Source organism: Diceros bicornis, chromosome 23 (assembly GCF_020826845.1).
Source record: "Diceros bicornis minor isolate mBicDic1 chromosome 23, mDicBic1.mat.cur, whole genome shotgun sequence".
In the NCBI taxonomy this organism is placed as follows: Eukaryota; Metazoa; Chordata; class Mammalia; order Perissodactyla; family Rhinocerotidae; genus Diceros; species Diceros bicornis.
Genome location: NC_080762.1, coordinates 54919169 through 54939087, shown reverse-complemented (window position 1 = coordinate 54939087; position 19919 = coordinate 54919169). Strand labels below are relative to the sequence as shown.

At 37.5% G+C, this 19919-nt stretch overlaps 1 protein-coding gene across 4 annotated transcripts in view; it reads left to right on the top strand.

Moving 5' to 3' along the window:
- Nucleotides 1-19919, top strand: part of MYO6 (myosin VI) — a 150998-nt gene that overhangs the window by 42946 nt on the left and 88133 nt on the right. For all 4 annotated transcript variants that reach the window (XM_058566750.1, XM_058566753.1, XM_058566752.1 and 1 more), the window contains exon 2: nt 18526-18668. In XM_058566750.1, the coding sequence (XP_058422733.1) occupies nt 18552-18668 (117 nt within the window). In that variant the 5' untranslated portion in view covers nt 18526-18551. The remainder of the gene's footprint in view (nt 1-18525; nt 18669-19919) is intronic.

Here is a 19919-nt window from a genome sequence, read left to right as displayed (position 1 = left end):
ATCTGTAGATTTAAAAAATGTTTTCTTTGTGTACAATCACATCTGCAAATAAGACAGTTTTGTTACTTCCTTTCCAATCCTTATATCTTTTTCTGCTTTCTCTTGCCTTACTATACCGACTAAGACCTCATGTAGAATGTTGAATAGAAGTGGTGGTAGCAGGCAACCTTACCTAGTTCCTGTTTTTAAAGGAGAAGTTTTCTATGCTTTATCGATAAGTATGATTTTTCATATTTCCATAGACATTTAAATCAGATTAAGGAATTTACCTTTTCTTCCTAGTTTTCTGAGAGTCTTTTCTTAAAAATCACAATTGGCTGTTGAATGTTATCAGACATTTGTACTGTTAATGTTGTGAATTCTAATGATTGATTTTTTTTTAAAGCCAGGTTTATGGAAGCATAATTTACATATAATAAAATTCACTTTTTTAGGAGTACAGTTCGAGATTTAGAATAGTTCCATTTTCCCCAAAAGTTCCCTTGTTTCTCTTTATAGTCAGTTTCACTCCCCCTTCTCAGCTCCTGACCACCCTTATCTGATTTCTCTTATTTTAGATTAGTTTTGCATGTTTTCACATTTCGTATAAATGGAATCTTGCACTATATATTCCTGGTGTCTTGTGTCCTTCCCTTAACATAATGCTTTGGAGATTTATCCATGTTGTGGCTGTCAGTAGTTCAGTCCTGTTTATTGCTGAGTAGTTTTCCATTGTACGGATATTTATTCTATCTGTTCATCTGTTGATGGATATTGGAATTGTTTCCAGTTTGGGGCAGTTCTGAAGAAAGCTGCTATAAACATTTGGATATAGGTCTTTGTGTGGATATTTCTGTTGGGTAAATAACTAGGAGTAGAAATTCAGGTGGTATGGTAAGCAATATATGAGAGATGCAGTTGTTCTGCATCCTTGCTAACATTTGGTATTGTCAGTTTTTAAAATTTTAGCCTTTCTAGTAGATGTGTAGTGGCATCTCATTGTTGTTTTAATGTGCATTTCTCTAATGATTATATTGTCAAGCATCTTTTCCTGTGCTTCTTTGCCATCCATAATAACTTCGAGGATCTTTTTCACTGATTTTTTTTTGAATGTTAAAACAAAATTGCATTCCTGGAGTAAACCAAATAGATTGTGGTATATTGTACTTTTTATTTATTACTAGATTTGGTTTGTTAATATTTTGTTTAGGATTTTTGTATCTATATTTATGAATTTTATTACCAAGGTTACTCTGCCCTCAGGATGAGTTGTGGAATTCTTTGCAAGAGGGCTGTGTAAGTTATATGACATATTAATTGCTTGACCATTTTCTTTTGAGAAGTTATTGGGTAAATGAAATATACAAGAAAAGTTGAACTATGTTCATATTTTGTGGTATAAAGATTTAGGACTAAAAATGTGTGTCTGATGCCTATTTGAATATTTTTGGAGTTTCTAGGATACAGTTAGTTCTGCAGGTTGTCTGTGGTGCACCTTAAACCACTCCCCGTATGCAACGTTTATGCAAGGTTTATTATGTCCTTGACTTGAGGATACATATGTGAATCAGATGTGATCTCCATCATCAGGGTGGTTCAGTTTAGTGGGAAGAACATAAATAAATACTAGTAATAACATTTTCTCATGCTCTGTTGGAAGAGTATATGTGGGATAAAGTGGGAACAAAGATGAGAAAGAGTGGTGGAAAGAGACTGAGCTGAAGCAGGAGAAGCCTCGGAGAAAGGTGATGCCAAAACTTGGTTCTGGAATGATTTTGTCAGAGGACGCCGTTTGAGCAAATGTGCGGAGATCCGATCCCCTGGAGTCCTTGGGGAACCTGGAGTAGTTGAGAATTGCTGGAGAGTGTGGACCTGAAAAAGGAGGTGAGAGAAAGTAGTTACCTAAAGAAGTAAGCATTTGCCATGCTGTTAAACAAATGAAATAAAATAAAGGCAACATGATATTCCTTCCTATGCTGTGTACACTTTAACTAAAAACAATGATGAGAGTTACTTTGTATGTTACAAGTATGTACAACTGATGAACTGAGGGAAGATGCTGTGAGGTCTAGAAACTCACTTGCTACCTAGATGTCTAGTTTCAGGTCACTAATCTCAAAGTATAGTATGCCTTTCAAATTTGTACTAGGCTCTTCAATCCATTACCAGGTTTCATTGATTCTAAATTCTCTTCTAGTAACCATCAATTCAAAGGTGCAGAATTATTTTATGTACTGCTGAAAAAGGAAAAAAACACTGCCAATTAAGTAACGACACACCATTAGTTGCTAAATGCATCTTAGTTTTAAACATGTTAGCACATGAAAAAAGTGCATATTAAAGTTGAGATATATGGTGTTTCATTTAATCCTCACAATAAGTTTTAGGTAGGTATTGCCCCCTTATAAATCACTACGTATATGTCAAGACTTTGCAGAGTAGCTCTTATTGAATAATCAAACCTGTGGTTGTTGACTCCTCAAATGTTGAATTACACCGTACAACCTCTGAGTGATTAAAATCTAGACCAACTAGTCAAAATGCTACATCACTTATTGATCCAAATAGTATACTCTGATTTAGTACTATAAATTAGTTACCCTTTATTATTAACCATTTAGCTTAATTCCAAGTTTTTTTGTTTGTTTGTTTTCTTCTCCTTCTCTTTCTTTTCCTTCTTCCTCTCTTTTTTTTTGTAAGTACCACTTCGGAGAATATCTTTATAGATAAACTTCTGATTATTTTCTTAAGTATAGATTCCTAGAAATAAGAATACTAGATCAAAAAGTCTAAACATTCTTAAGACCCTTGATATTTGCAAATAGCCATTTTGCTTTTCAAAACTATAGTACAGGGGCTGGCCTGGTGGTGTAGCGGTTAAGTTCGAGTGTTTCGTTTTGGTGGCCCGGCATTCACCGGTTTGGATCCTGGGCACCGACCTACTCACTGCTCATCAAGCCGTGCTGAGGCAATGTCCCACATAGAGGAACTAGAAGGACCTACAACTCGGATACACAACTATGAACTGGGGCTTTGGGCAGAAAAAAGAAAAAGAGGAAGATTGGCAATAGATGTTAGCGCAGGGCCAATCTTCCTCAAAGAAAGAAAAAAGAAACAGAAGAAACTTTAAAAAGAAAAAAACAAGAAACTATAGTACACACCAGTTTACATTTTTCACAGCAATGCTTAATTAAAGGTGTAAGTTCCACTGTAACTTCTTTAACATTGGTTGCTACGATAAAGATTTTTTTCTAATTCTGTAGGCAAAAATGGTATCTCATTTTAATTTGCATTTTTTGGATTACTAGATTGAATACTTGATCACATTAATTTTTTAGGAGCTTATTGTTGGTATATAAGTTTCAGGCATTTTTTTGTGGTTATAAGTAAATTATAAATTAAAGATATAATTATACAGCTGTCATGACATTTTTAATTACTAGATTTATTTTTTCACTACAGTAGCATAATAGCTAGATTTTTAATTGTAAAAATAATTGATGCAATTAGAAAATTTTGGAGTCCTGTTGAATTTCTTATTTTGATCTGTTGCTCAGTTGTGGATTTTCTACGTCCGAGTTCATGTTTTAAAGAGTTAATGAACTTAATACGTATAATGTTAATGACGCTGTTAATGCTGAGATAAAATTGTGATTGCTGTGAAACCTGAATTTATCTGAAAATTATTGAAATTATAATAGTATATGCTTAAAATGTAATAAGATCTGCTATCTACTAAGTGGTAAAAAGAAAAAATTGGGACTTAAGTGACAAAGCAAAGATCCTGCTACAGTCCTTTCCTCTTGAGTTTATTCCATTAGTAGAAAGTGCTTCATCAAGGAGATTTTGATTTTTCTCTGATTTAAGAATGAATAAACAATTCTTCCACCCTGAGTTTTTATAAGGATCTGTTCGAATACTTGTGAAGCAGAAGCATTTGGGTTGAACATTTAAAAGATTTCTTTTGAACCACACTAACTGCTAACTGTTTCTAAATGGCTTTCAGCAATATCTATTGCAGTGCATACTTGAATCCTTTTCTTTTGGACCAAAAAGTTGGATGTTAAGTAATATATATTAAAATGCAGAATTTTCCTGTGGCAAAATATTTCTACCAGTGGGCTCTGATAGAAACTGTTTTTTGAAAGGAAGTGAAGGGCTTGGCACAGTTTTAATTGAAAGCAAATGGATGGACAAAGGGGGTCCTTGTCCTAGTGCCCTGTCTGTGTTGTGGCTATGGATGAGTCACTTAGCTTTTCTCTGCCTTTGTTTTTGTGTTTGGAAATGAACACAATAATGTGGGTCATTGATTGTTCATATTGTAAAAACAGTCGAATTCTGATATTCTGCTGAAGAACTGGTGTATCAGTCACTGTGGTTGTTTGGTTTTAAGTTTTTAAATTTTGGGTTAAGCACGTTTTAAATGATTTTGCTTTATTGATATTAATGAGGTATCCTAGATGATGATATGGATTATCAGTATCTTGTTAACAAAAGAAGCTGTTAGATTATTCTTTAGAAGATAGGTTGGACTGTATAATTATTTTCTACAAAGTTAAAAAGGAATTTGTGCCATAGACATTAAGATCCCAAACATGTATTTTTGTCATTATGCCGAAAAATAACGAGTGTTTTCTCTCAAGCTTATTCAGAGTGGTGAAGCTTCTTGGAAGTTTCTCGAATATTTCTACATCTGTTTTTATCCAGCTGTAGACTCTTCATTTAGAATGTAGCATTTGAGAATATTGAAATAAAGCAAAAATACTAAAGTCGTAGGCCTTTTGTGGGATTGCTACCATGTGGTGGGTGCAACATGTGAAGAATGATGAGCAATTATAATGGTTCTGCTAGTTTTGGGTACTTATATTTTTCCTTTATTGTGCTTTTTCATTGGGTAGAGGAATGTTATCCGACTTGTAAGTGCAGGAATCCATATTCTAAGTTCTTGCAGCAGGGAAAACCAACAAGAAGGGATCAGATCAAACTGAAGAATACCTGAAAGGCTTGGGGTTGGAGGTTTTAGTTACTACAGAATGTGAGGGTGAAGACAGGGTGGAAGACAGCGGAGTTGTTTGAAAGGCTGGATGTGAAGAGGTCACTCCTCCCTGTCCTTAACTGTCTCGCTATAGACCAGAGGCCTTATTCTCTGGAAAACTGAACTTCACTAGAGGAACATGAGCAGATACTAACAATGGGAACATCCCCACAAAAAAATTGAGTACTGCCCGCTTAAAATGAAGTCTACCAGGTGATAGTCTCAGTCTTTTTAGAGATTAGAGGACTTCTTCTTCTAAGAAGATTGAGACTGTCACCTGGTAGACTTCATTCTTCACGTGTTGCACCCACCACATGGTAGCATGATTGTAGAAATAAAATTTTCTGTAGAAGAATTAGAAAGTCAAGTGGAGACATTTCCAAGAAGGTGGAATAAAGAAAGAAAGAAATGGATAATAGAAAAGAGGAGAAAATGAGAGAAGCAATCTCATAGAGGTAAACATCAAATTATAGAACTTTCAGAAAGAACAGAAAACAAGGGAAGACATTTTGAAAGAAACAGAAATAATATCAGAACATTGCTCAGCTCTGTATGACTTGTGCCTTCAGACTGAATGTGTCCTCACAGTGTGTAGTGCCTGAATTCAAGCCATGTCAGCATAGAAGTGTAGAGTACCCATTACTGAAAGATCCTTTAAGTTGCAGCTTAGGGGGAAGAAACAAAGAGGAGTATAAAATGATCAGGAACCTGAAAGACATGGCAGTTTTGGATGCTAAAAATACTTGTTATACCTTTAAAATCCTGAAGAAAAATGACTTTCAGCCTAGAATTCAATTGTGTGTGTGCATGTTTTCAATCTGTCATTTAAGTATGAAGGTAGAATACAGACCTTTTTGGACATGAGAGAACTCCAATATATACCTAGGAGAGAGCAGGGTAGAGAAGGGCCAGATGACAGCTGGGCAGCAGGCCTAGGGAGCACCCATGGGGGGTGAAGGTGCAGGGGAAGGCAGGGCCTTGTCATCGGTTATATAAGCCTTTTAAAATGTTGTAGTTGGCTTGAAAAAAATCCTGCTTTTTCTTATCACTTTAATAAAAAATTTAATAAAAATATGTCTTCATGAAGCATTGTCAGTACTGAATGGGACTTGTGAGAAGATTGTGATTAATACGACTTTAATGTGAACAACTAAACTGAAGGAGAAAAGCAGGCTCAAACCATGAATGTGAAGACATTCTTCGTTCATGGAGTACTCAGTAGTTCTAATAGATTCTGTTCTAGGATGGAGATTCTTGTGAATTGAGACATTATGTAGCTGAGTTGAATTTTAATTGTTGAATAATTAATCACTGTTTAATTAAGTCCAGAAAATGAATGAGATTATAAAAATAGTAACTAAGTACTTGAACTACTCTGTCTTAAAGTTTTTGGACTCAATTGACCTTAATAACTAGGGACTTTATAAAGTTGGTAGTGTAAAAACTCAGGTTTGGGTGTTGGTGTGAGTGGAAGGCAGCAGCTTTGAGGGAAACCATTCACAGCTAGCTTGGTGGTTAGGAGTGAAGGCAAAATGCCCGAAGTGCAGTAGAGGAGAGGTTTTCACTGTGAGATCTACTTAAACAACAAAACAAAACCGTTTGCTTACTTTTAACTCTGTTCAGGGAAACTGAAGCCCTTTAACCCACCCTATAAATAGGACTCCTTTGAGATGTTGTCATGTTTTATGAATTGGGAAGATATATGAAGGTTTGGATCGTACAATCACTGTCTTACATTTTTGAGTAATTATTTTTGTTTGTGAAAAGTTAACTATTTGATTAACTTCTTAAGTGCCTTGAAGAAGTGCATTGTGGTTTCATAAAACACTTTTTATGAGGGATCATAATAACACATAAATTGTGTATGTCTCAATTCTTGCTCTGAAAAAATCAAAAGTCCAGGCAGATTTTTCTACTCAGAGAAATCACCATTATAGTGTTTGATTTGTTTGGCTATTTGTAAATCTACCTTTTACTGAAATCTACTTTAAAAAAATCTAACTCTCGGGGCTGACCCAGTGGCACAAGCAGCGGTTAAGTGCGCACGCTCCACTGCGGTGGCCCGGGGTTCGCCGGTTCGGATCCTGGGCGCGCACTGACGCACTGCTTGGCAAGCCATGCTGTGGCGGCGTCCAGTATAAAGTAGAGGAAGATGGGCACGGATGTTAGCCCAGGGCCAGTCTTCCTCAGCAAAAAAAAAAAAGAAAAGAGGGGTATTGGCAGATGTTAGCACAGGGCTGATCTCCTCACCAAAAAAAAAAAAAAAAGAATAAAACAATCTAACTCTCCCCTAAAAGTTTGGCAACTGTTTGGTAAAACTTTGTTTTTATCCACGTTTAGAGAATGTATTACGTTACTCTCTTTCCTTAATTTTGTTTATCCCACACATTTGTGTGAAATGCTAAATTGGATGACAAGCAATGAATATGTCTGATTTGAGGGACATTTACAGTCCACCAGACTGTAACAGTCAGAAAAATCTAGTTGCTGAACAAGATGATGGCCATATTGAATTTGCTATATAGTGGATTTATGAGACAAAATCATAAAATTAATGAGCAATTAACAGTCTTTATACATAAGGGATTGCATTTCTCATATAGTGTCAATTTTTCTTTTAATTTTGTTTGAAATGCCCACTCAGTTACAGATGTATTCAGCTTGTTTGTTTGTTTGTTCATGCATTCACTAATTATCTGCTGCTATCTGGGATCTATCCCATTCTGTCATTCTGTCTGATACTGCCCTAATTTTGATGTGTTGTGTTTTTCCTCATCATATTGGATTGTTACAGACAATCTCTTCTACCAGAACACGGTGATCTTTCGAATGTGCACACCCGATTAGATGGCTCTCCGCTGCCTGTGGAATAATTAGAGTGAAGGCCCTTTGCACTTTGGCATGGATCTGCCTTTCCAACTTCGTCTTCCACTGAGCTTCTTTTTTCTTCTCCTTCTCAGTACACCGTCCAGTTTCAGTTTCACATTTTTAAATTTCTGCTTTTGATGTTTCCTTTGTCTAGAATATACCCCTACCCTGCCCTAATTCTCTGTTAAAATCCTTGGGCCTTCAGGATCAGCTTAAATTGCTCTAATGCCTGGGTCGCCCTGGGTTGACTTTAATCAGGTAATCAAAGTAATCCTGTCTTTTTTTTTTTTTTTTTTTTGGTGAGGAAGATTAGCCCTGAGCTAACATCTGTGCCCATCTTCCTCTGTTTTGTATATAGGACACCACCACAGCATGGCTTGATGAGCGGTGCTTAGGTCTGTACCTGGGATCTGAACCTGCAGCCCCCTGGCTACTGCAGCAGAGCATGCGAACTTAACCACTATGCCGCCGGGCCAGCCCCAAAGTAGTCCTGTCTTGAAGCTCCCATGAGAGTATTTTACTTTGGGCCGTTATCCTCGTGAAACACTCTGGCCAGAGAAGAACAGGTGTTTGTAGGTGAGAGAGGGACAAGGACGCTAGGTCAGGAAAAAGCAATGTGAGCATAGTGGATATCGTCAGTGTTTGAAATTTTCAAGTTAATATTTTAAAAAAGTATTAGCGCTAGAGAGTTAATAAGGCAAGCAAGTGTAGACTTGTTTATAAAGCAAGAAAACATTTGCTCTGTTTTCCTCCAACTTTACTTAACCAGTAGGTAAGGTTTGTGTAGCTTGGCATTTGAATCTTTATCTTAAGGAATTAAGATAGCCCTTATGTATTGATTTTTGCCTGTTTTTTGGGCTTAAGTTAGTGTTCTCAGATGGGGAAAAGACAGGAAGGAGAAGGTGGTGTCGACTAACTTCACCCAATTTACAGTGCTTAGATACAATGGCACAGCAGTGGTTTTCTAACTGCTCCCCGCCGCTGCCCCTAAAGTAAAATTATCACTTTAGTTATTTCCTCCTCCCTTTCCTCCCTGATATAGTTTGAATTCTTTTAATGGCAATGGGAGATAACTTTGTAATTTTAGGAGTTTTTAGGATCTTATTTCTACATGTGCTTTTCTTTTTTTAAAAAATGTGCTTTTTTTTTTTGTTTAGGATGAGAAATACTAATTTTTTTTTCTGTTGCTGTGCCTGACATGTAATAGGAATTCAATAAATGTTTGTAGAATGCATTGGTAATAATGCTACTTCGTGATTCAAAGCCCCCTTTAGACTCCACTCTCCCCAAACAGTCCCCCCATAAGTGTGTGTTGTTTAGTACTGAAAAGATTAAAAATATGTCTTCCACAAAATGTAAAGTACTTAGAGTCTCATCATCCTATTGCTACTTGAAATAGTTCTTAATATTTACAATCACAAGATAAGTGTAGTTCCTCCAGTTATACAAGTGAGAAGAAATGAAATTACGTGAATCACTCAATATTTTCTATAGGATCTATTTCAGAATGGATTTGTCTTAGCATTTTCATGAAACTTATGTTAAGAGACTTAACATTTTCATGCTCTGATAGTTGCCTGGCCTGCTGGTGGTTGGTAGTTGAGAAAGAAAAATTGTTCCTCAAGTCCATAAATATTTTCCAGTTTGTCCTTCCAAAGCTAGTGAAATTACTGGTACCCACAGAGGTTGGGAATATTATTAAACAATATATGGTTGACTCTTAGGACACTTGGTTGAGAAAAAGATTTGTTGATTCTCTTACACTTGCTTTGTTTTTAAACTCAAGTGTCTGGAGGAATCAAGTACAATATTTATTCTATGGCTTTAATTACCAGTTAAAAACAAAATTTATGCCTTGTTGAAAAACTGCTTCCTGAACGTCTCTCTAGTTATTAAGAACTTTGTATCAGAGATCTACCTCAGTAAGTAATGAGCTTTTGGGGAGTTCTCCTGTGAAGTGGAATGCCTCGCTAACAATGAACATTTACCTTCTTTTTCTTGAATTCTTGTTTGCTTTATATTGAGTCATGTGAGACATATGACATCAGCCGTTGCTTGAACCAAAGAAAATGCAGAACTGGTATGAGGCTGAACAAATGTGAATGGATCAGCACTACTGCTCAAAAACACGCACCGTGAGGTTTGCTCCCTAACAAAATCAGGAGGAGCCAGAACCTAGGAGCTGCTGAAAAGTACTGAGGTTCCCTTCTCAAGGGCCTTCAGGTACAAACGCGTCTCCTTAATCTATTTTCAGTGTTTCAGAAAGCCTGGTGGAAGGTTGATATTTGCTGTGATGGAGCTGGAGTAGGCTGACTAAAGTGTCAAGTTTCTTTACTTTTGGTTTCTTATCTCACTGCAGTAACACTAGCTGTTTTATAGTTGACAAGACTATAAAATTAATTTGTCAATTTAACAGATACCTATTTTTTGCCAAGCACTGTTCTGGGCTTCTAGATTCTTAGCCATAAATAAAACAAAGTCCCTGGATTGAAGAAGCTTATATTCTAAATAAGTAAAATGGGGCTTTCTCTAGAATGGTCTACACTTTGGCCAGGTAATCTTAGTATAGATTGTCTACATATATTATTTGAAGTATGTCTAAATTCACATCTGTTTTGTGATAGTAATTTATACTGGAGTTTATATTTGAAATATAGTTTATGATTTCTTCTCTGAAAATGTGTAAGAAAATCATACAGCCAATTCTCACAATTCAGGTTGTATATATTTGTAGTAATTTGCATGGTAGTATCAGTTTCCAAATCATGTTATATTTTTAAATATTTAATAACCACATAATAAACTTATTAATAAAATATTTGCTTTTATTTTTTACCCTTTTTTTTGTTAGCAAGTTAATCTTAGCTATTCCAGTTAAGTTGGACTTAGCCTTGGTGTTCTGAGGCTATTTTAAGAATCGAGTGGTAATGGACTTAGCTTTAAAACGTTGATGATACATTGGGCTTTCTGAGGTTTTGTTTGGAAGTACCGTATAACGTTTGTAAAAATGGTCAATTATCAGGACCATGGCTCTGGTCAGCTGGACCTTCTACTGTTAAAATCAGAAGGCGAGCCATGGCTGGCCTACACATTTCTCTTTTTTGATGTCTCAGACTGAAAAATATTAGAGCTCTATTTTCTCATCATTATCTAAGCCTGAAGCAGTGGCTGGTACGTAGTAGGTACTCAATAAATATTAAGTGAAAAAACTAAGTGAGTGGATATCGAAATTGCTTCTTAATTAAATTAAGGTAGTCAATTTTTAGATCTTGTCATCTTGAGATGTTTTCTTATTTTCTTTCTTTGTCATGAGTTTGGACTTAGTGGTAGGTATTTTCTCCATATTCTTTTTTTTTTTGCTGAGGAAGATTCGCCCTGAGCTAACATCTGCTGCCAGTCTTCCTCTTTTTTTTTTGTATGTAAGCTGCCAGCATAGCATGGCAACTGACAGACAAGTGTGTAGGTCCACGCTCGGGAACTGAAACAGAGTGTGTGAACTTAACCACTAGGCCACTGGGGCTGGCCCTTCTCCCTATTCTTTTTTTTTTCTTTTTTTTTTGTGAGGAAGATCAGCCCTGAGCTAACATCCATGCCAATCCTCTTCTTTTTGCTGAAGAAGACGGGCCCTGAGCTAACATCTATTGCCAATCCTCCTCCTTTTTTTCCCTTTTTCTCCCCAAAGCCCCAGTAGATAGTTGTATGTCATAGTTGCACATCCCTCTAGTTGCTGTATGTGGGATGCTGCCTCAGCATGGCTGGAGAAGCAGTGCATCGGTGCGTGCCTGGGATCCAAACCCAGGCTGCCAGTAGCGGAGCACGCACACTTAACCGCTAAGCCACGGGGCCGGCCCCTCTCCCTATTCTTAAAAATGTTTATTGCTGATAAAACCAAGCTATTCACAATAAATTTAAATTTCAATACTAATGTTTAATGAATGCATAATACAACATTATAGCAATTAAATAATTCACATACTTTGTCCAACTAGCTAAACAAGATTAACTTGGAAATGTTTTCTAGGAAGGCCTCACAAGGGTAATTTAGTGACTAAAGGGAACCCTGCTAAAATATTTTTGAGAATTTTGATGTAAAAATAAGTTCTTATGGAACTGAAATCCTCAGTAAATGATTGTGCAGGGTACACACAAAACGCATCAGCCCTGGCTTGCTGTTACCTGGTGCCCTGTTTCTCACAGTATCTGCACAGCAGGGAAGCTAATAGCCTCAGGATATGCTGATACAGATGGGAGAAGGTGCCAGTTTAAATCTTGTGTGCCACAGGTGCACAGAACATTCTTTTGATCAGCAAGGCCGGGGCCTGGCCAGGTGAAAGTGTAGTCTTTTAAAAGATGAATTTGATACTTCTGCACTACCCCCAACTAGAATTTAAGATCCTGGAGGGCAGGGATTTTTGCCAGTTTTGTTTACTGCTTTATTCCGGGTGATTGTTTTCCTTTTAGAAAGCTACGTGAGGCCAGATCATGTCTGTTTTTGCTCATCCTATCCCCAGCACCTAGCAGTATGTGGTATACAATAGGTGGCTGAAGTGAATAATAGCAGAATGAATGTGTGAAGGAGTCTTGTAAGCGTTCTGCTTACTCAGTTTAGTGCTTCTTTCTTCCTTTTTGGTATCTTATTCCAGCTCTTTCAACCCAACTCTAAATTACCCTTAACTAGTGCTCAATGTCTAATACCTTAGCTAATAAAAATAAAGTATGAAATAAAATATAAAGTTGTTATATATCACATCTATAATTCTTAAAGTGTAATCTTTGAAGGTCGTGGTGATGTAGCAGGTGATGGCTCATGTTTTGTGGTAAGGATCTACCTGTTCTTCTCGTGGCACGTGGTCGTTATTGGGATCATCACTGGAGTTGCAGAGAAAAAAGAATATGGATATGTATGTATTTGTTGCTCTAGCCTCCAATACGTTTGCTTCCCGGGGAGCGTCCTTATGTATGCTTTGTACCTTCCAACAAAGAGTAAATGAAAAGTTAGCATAGTACCTCTGAAAAGCTACAGATTACCTTCTATAGATTACTTAGTGCTTCTATAGATTACTTCTGTAGATTACTGTAGTGCTTACTTTAAAAATATCAGTTGTCAATTAAGTACTAAAACTGAGATAATTTTTAGTTGATGATGGGATATTGTAGAGCATTGCCTGTCTTCTTGAATAACATAGGGAATATCAAGAATTTTAAATTTGCTTCACTAAATCCAGTGATTCCTACAGTTTTTCACTTTGTATTCCTGCAGTGCATATGTACTCAGCCTTTAATATGTGTAAAGTTTCCAGTATAGTAGCACTGGGAATTGAGACTGTCTTTTTTTTTTTTTTTTTTTTTGGTGAGGAAGATTAGCCCTGAGCTAACATCCATTGCCAGTTCTCCTCTTTTTCTGAGGAAGATTGGCCCTGGGCTAACATCTGTGCCCATCGTCCTCTACTTTATATGTGGGATGCCTACCACATCATGGCTTGATAAGCGGTGTGTAGGTCCCTGCCTGTGGATCTGAACCTGTGAACCCCGGGCCGCCGAAGCGGAGTGCATGAACTTAATCACTACGCCACTGGGCCAGCCCCAAGCCTGTCTTTTTTAAATTCCCTTCGCAGTGTCTTTTTAAGTGCTCTTCATATGCAAACATGCTTAGTAAGTATGAATGTTGATTGCATGGGTTTTCTGAATGATTTTCTGGGAACAAATAGTCACATGTCTAAAAGAATTTTGTCAGATGAATAAATCAGACTTCATTAATGAAGGATAATTTATGTTAAAAATATTTAGGATTCCAAAAACAATTAAATGAATCCTTATTAAAAAAGAGGTGTATGCTAGTGAAAGTCTTGGCACTCGGTAGAAAATAATATGTAATTTAGTAGAGGAGGGAGTGAGTGTCCAGGCTTGGCCAGGCACAAGTACGTCATCAGCACAGAGTTGGAGTAAGACGAGTTCAGATGAGAATCTGGGCAGGAGTCACCTGGGCTGAGGGCAGTGACATCTTGAATGGTAGCGCTCACCGTGGCTGTCTCTTGCATCGTGCTGCTCCAGTTTGGACTGGTGGTTTGCCTGAGTGTGGAGTTCTGGGTTGGTGGAAATCCTTTTCCTTCAAGTGTTAAAGGCGTTGCTTTATTGACTTCCCACTTTCGGTGTTGTGGAGGCAATTTTGATTCATGATCCTTTGGATATGACCTGTGTTTTTTGCTCTCATTTCTCTGGAAATGTATAGCATCTTCTCTTTGTCTCTAGTGTTCTGAGATTTGACATGGTGTCCTTTTGTGTTTGTGCCTGTTTTCCAGTTACTGTGTTGAGGACTTAATGGGCATTTTGGCTAGACTCTGGAAAATATGCCTTTCAGTTGTGGTGAATTTTCTTGGGATATTTCTAAGCTTACTCCTCTCTATTTTTGGGGACAGACAAGATGTCTATCTTTCCTGGCATTTTGATGCTGAATCTTTTTACTTCATTTTCATATCTTCTTTTTCCTTCTACTTTCTCTTCTTCTTACTTTCTATTTTTCTTTTTTCTTGGCTTTCTGAAAAATTGCCTCAACTTTATCTTCTGTACCTTCTAGTGAATATTTCATTTCTGCTGTTATGTCGTTAAAGAAAAATTATTCTGACACATATTAAAACAAGGAAGACTTTATTCAGGATTGTTGCAATAGGCGTGTATCAGTCTGCTTGGGCTGCCGTTAACAAAAGACTGTAGACTGGGTGCTCTAGACAACAGAAGTTTATTTCCTCATAGTTCTGGAGGCTGGAAGTCTGAGATCAGGGTGCCAGCATGGTTGGTTTCTGGCTTTCAGATGGCATACAGCTGCCTTGCTGTATGCGCATAGGGCCTTTCCTTAGTATGTATGTGGGGGATGGGGAGCAGGTAGATAGATTTCTCTCTCTTTTTTTGGAAGGCTACCAATCCTATTGGATTAGGACCACACCCTTATGAACTCATTTAACCTTAGTTACTTCCTAAAAGCCCTATCTCCAAATATAGTCAGAATTGGGGGTTAGGCCTGCAACATATGAATTTTTAGGGGGACAAAATTCAGTCCATAGCAGACACATAAATTCAGTCTATAACAAAGGATATTACAATAGGGGAGAGAGATCAGGCTCAACTTCAAATATAGAAAAGACAGCTGGGGATTTATAGCCAATGAGCAGAATGAGGGGTTTGGTGGATGCACAGTTATTACTAGGAGGAAACAGCATGGGTGGGGGATTCTTGCTGAAGGCAGGTCAAGGATTTATACATCAAAAGCGCGAGATGAAGAACTCCATCAAATGTCAAGGGTGAGGGAATTTTTCAAAGCTAACATAGCAGGATTCTTGCTAAAACTGGCCTCTACAGGCTCAGTAAGGACAGGACATACATGGAAGGCCTGGTTGAGGCCTAGTTAGAAGAGGGCACAGAGGAGCCTAACTAAACTTGGGTCAAAGAGAGAGTCTCTGTCAGCATGTGGCAATTTTTGTATGCATACCCTTAATTGTTCCCAGCCTTTTTCATTCCAGAGACCCTCTCCCTTCCCTTGAGAATAACCTCTAGGCTTCTCTCCGGGGTGGTATGGGAGTTGGGAGGCATTTCCCAGCAATAAGGACTGTGTGTGTGGTTGGTGTTAGGAAATCTCTTCTTCAAACAACTTCACCTCATCTTCTTTATTTTAGACCCCTTCTTTTCACCCTTGGTTTTAGAAGTATCTTGCACTATAGTTCTTATGTCTTTTGAGATTGAGTGGTATAATTTGGGTTGTTTTGATCTTTCCCTGTTCCTTACTTGGGATTTGGCTCTCTCGGGGTGGCTGAGTCAGTTGCTTCTCAACCATTTGCTCTCCAGCTTCCAAGTGTTGTTGCTGTTGTCTCTTTGGTTCTTCTCTTCCATGTAAACTGATGTCTTTTCACAGAATCCCTTTCTGGTAGATTTAGGGGTTTGATGAAGGAGCGACATTAGATGTGTGCCTTTAAATCTATTATCTTAGCTGGGAAGCTGCAGCAAAGGGTTCAAAGTGGAAAAGAAATTTGAATAGTTCAAGGGAATTTGCCATTCTGTTTTTGACTTTGGGGGTTTTGCTTTGCTGTGTTTTTTTTTTTTTTTTCCAGATACTTAATTAGTCCTAAATGATCCCTCATGACTAGGCTGTAATATCTCTTTATGTTTAGAACTATCACAAGACCATTTTCTTGAAATTTACTGGTGGCTTCAAACAAGGGGTATGAGGGGAAGAGGTGTTACTGGCATCTATTGGGTGCCATTAGAATGCTAATCTCAATTTTATGTCACTTAATTCTCATAGCAATTCTGTAAGGTAAGTGATGTTATCATTTATATGTAAGGATAAAGGTAATCATCAGAGAGGTTAAGTAACTTGCTTAAGAGCTAGTCAGACGGTGGTGGAGCTTAGTTTCAAGCCTAGGTTTTAAGACCTTTCAACTCTTTCTAGTCTGCCATCTCCTTTTACTCTTCCCAAATTGCATGAACATTTCATTCGTTCACTCAGTGAATATTGAGTTGCCTGCTCTGTGCTAGGCCTTGGGGACACCGAGAGGACTAGTCCATGCCTTTATGGAACAGGAATCACGTGATCAGATTTACTTTCCAATAGAATTTCTGGTGATCTGTGCAGAGTGGCAAGAGTAGGAGTAGGCAGCTAGGTTGATTATAGAAGTCCTGGTAAAAGGCCATGTTGGTTTTGACTAGGATGGCAGAGGAGATACAGAGAAGTGGGAGGATTTGGAATACCTTTTGGAGGTAAAGCTGACAGGATTAGGGAGGTGATATGGATTTGGAAGGAGCTGGAGGAATTGAGGATGACTCCAGGTTTGATTTGAACTGAATGTTGTTGGTGCCTTACTGATTTGAAGAAGAACAGGCTGGGGTGATGGAACGGAGTAATACTATAATAACAACACTGTTACATCTATTAGATATATCCATGAGGGGTTGTCCAGCAGGCAAGTAAACATCTGGGAACTCAGCGAGGTTCTGGCCTGGAGAAATAAATTTGGGCATCCCTCACATATAGATGGTATTTAAAGCCATGGGAATAGATATGATTATCTAGGCAAAATGTGTAGATGTAGGTTTGGTAATGTAAGCCTGAAGCAGTATGATTGACTTCTATGGAGAATCGTCATTTAATTTCTTAACTCAGAATAACACTTAAACCTAATAGCATTTGCTAGATTGGGAAAGCAAATCCTACCGCGTAGGCAGCGCGTGGAAGACATTAACCAACAAGCCATTGCAAACATGCCAATAGTTAGCAGCTTTTTGATTGAACTGTGTACTAAACATCCTTGACTTTCACGAGAGTCTAGTCCTGAGAGCATCCACGTGGGGAATGCCACACTTGAGAACGCCGCATGAGAGGTGCGTTACGGCGCGTGCGTCATCTCTTCAAGTGTACATAAGTCGTGAAAATGAGTTTCCACTGAGATGCTGAAACTAGAACATCTGAGATCATGCACTAGCTGATTCACTGTTACCCATTGGTCTCATAGCATCCACATTCATTAAAATTCAATTTTTTACATGTCTCGGACCTTTTGGGATATTCTCAATAGATGGAACTGTAAATGTTAAATCTGAGAATGCCATGTGTGAAAGAAGCTTTATAGGAACACTTGAAAAATTGGATTAGAATTCACAGTAGGCAAAAACTAGACAGAATCCAGATGTCCCTCAGCAGGACTACAGGTAAACAATAAACAATTGTGGTATAGTCATTCAGTGGGCCTAGTATACACAACAACTTGACTATCAGAAATATTTTGTTGACTGAAAGAAGCCAGACACAAAAGCATACATACTGTGATTTCGTTTATGTAAAGTTAAACTGCAGGCAGGAACTAATCTATGATGATAAAAACCAGAACAGGGGATGCCTGTGGGGGATAGGGATTGACAAGAGGAGGCACGAGGGAACTTGCTGGGTGATGGAAATGTTCTATATATTGATTGGGGTGTTTGTTAAATGGGTATATCTATTTGTTGAAACTCATCAACTGTGTACTTAGGATTTCACTGTATATGTGTTTTACCTCAATAAAAAAAAAACCCAACAAAAACAGTATGCTGCTTGCTTCTGTGAGAATGTATATCGGGAGCACATGGTGAGGTGTTCCTGTAGCCTCGGATTGTCAGGGAAAAAAGTTTCCCAGAGGAAGTAATCGCTCACATTTCTCACCTTTATCCCTGGAGGTCTAAAATGACTTCCTGTTCAACTCTTAGCCAACTCCACACAATAACATCTGTTTCTAGGACGACTGTTTAATTTACTGTGCAAACCAAATACTTTAAGTAGTAAAAGGGAGTGCTGTCGTAAATTACTCTGGGACAACAGGTACGAACTGTGACCGTTTCTCTCTGTTTCTGTACTGCTCGCAATGTCTCGACTGCGTTCACAACTGAAGGGTGGCAGTGGCAGAGCAAGTGTTACCTGAGGGTGGGGCAGCTTCTGTTTGGTCCTTATCTAAAGGTGGATAAAGGGTGGCAGGGTGCAGCAGGATGGGAGGGGGTGGGGATTACCTGTAGTGGGGGTAGATGTGTTTCTATGAGTTGTGATTTACATGTTAACTTTAAAAAAAATGTTCTTTTTTATTTCCAAAGTTATTCATGTTGCTTTATTTGTTCCTTTGGAACAGGAGATAGTGGATAACTCCCTTCAAAAATGGAGGATGGAAAGCCCGTTTGGGCTCCACACCCTACAGATGGATTTCAGATGGGCAATATTGTGGATATTGGCCCTGATAGCTTAACAATTGAACCCTTGAACCAAAAAGGCAAGGTGAGTTTCTCCGAAAGATTTCAGAGTTGGATTTTTTTTCCTATAGATGTCTCCCTTCTTAATAAACTAGATATTCCTGACACAGTATAGGGGAAAGCAATTTTCTGGTAAGTGAATCTTCGTTTTCTACTGAGTTATTATTTGGTTAAATCAGAAGTACATACCCTAGGAAAAAATGGTGTTCTGTGATAAAATCAAACAGAAATTTAGTGAGCCTTTCATTATCACATTCTTAAGAAGAAAAACTATATGATAAAATATAAACAATAACAACATTTTTATTCTTTATAGAATATTACTAAAGTTACTAGTATACCTGTGATGTACTCAGCATGTTACAAAGTAAGAACATTTATGTTATCAAATTTTGCTTTAGCTTTTAGGTAATTTTTTAAGCTTTTTATTTACTTAAATGTATTAGCATAGGATTAGAGTATGTATTGGAAATATATTTCTATTAAGTAAAGGTAACTTAAGTCTTAAACATACCCATCTATTATTATTTTTGTTATAATGATAGTTTTTAAAACATAAAAGCATACTTTAATTCTGTAGACATGCTATCTGTTTCTTTTTATGCTTAGACATAGACTAGACAGTATTACAAAATGGGAGGTTGGGGAAAAAGTGACCTGGAGTCTCTTTCAGTCTTCATGGGAACCGTAGGGTCTGTTTTTGTGGAAGAGCTTCATAATTTTCAGTTTAATAAATATTCCTGTTAAACAGGTTTTCTGACTAAATTAAATTTGTTAGTATTGTTTCTGTTTACTTTAGGCTCTCCTAATGTTCATGAATAATTTATATTCTACTGATACATGGTTAACTAATGCCATATGACTGCCATCCTTCTGGGAACCTTAGAAAAACAAAGTGGATCTCTCATGAGGTCTTTTCACAGAGAAAACTATTCTGTTACTGTAAACAACCCGGGAGCCCAAATGCATAATATATAATGTGCCATGTTAGAGGAGGCCAATTAAAGATACCCTCAGGAAAGGAAAGGCGAAGTGTTTCTTGTTTTTCCTCTTATTAACAAGTACCTATTTATACTTAAAATGCAGTACATTTTAAAAAATGAAAGAATTAAAAAAAATAAGCTCAATTATTTTTATGTATTTGAAGTTGTAGGGGAGGAAAAATTGTACCCTACCATTTTGGGTCTCTGGCTGGACCTGAGAATTAAACTGTGACATAAGACAGATTCACAGTAGAAAAGCATACAAGTTTTACTAAATTTTTACATGTACATGG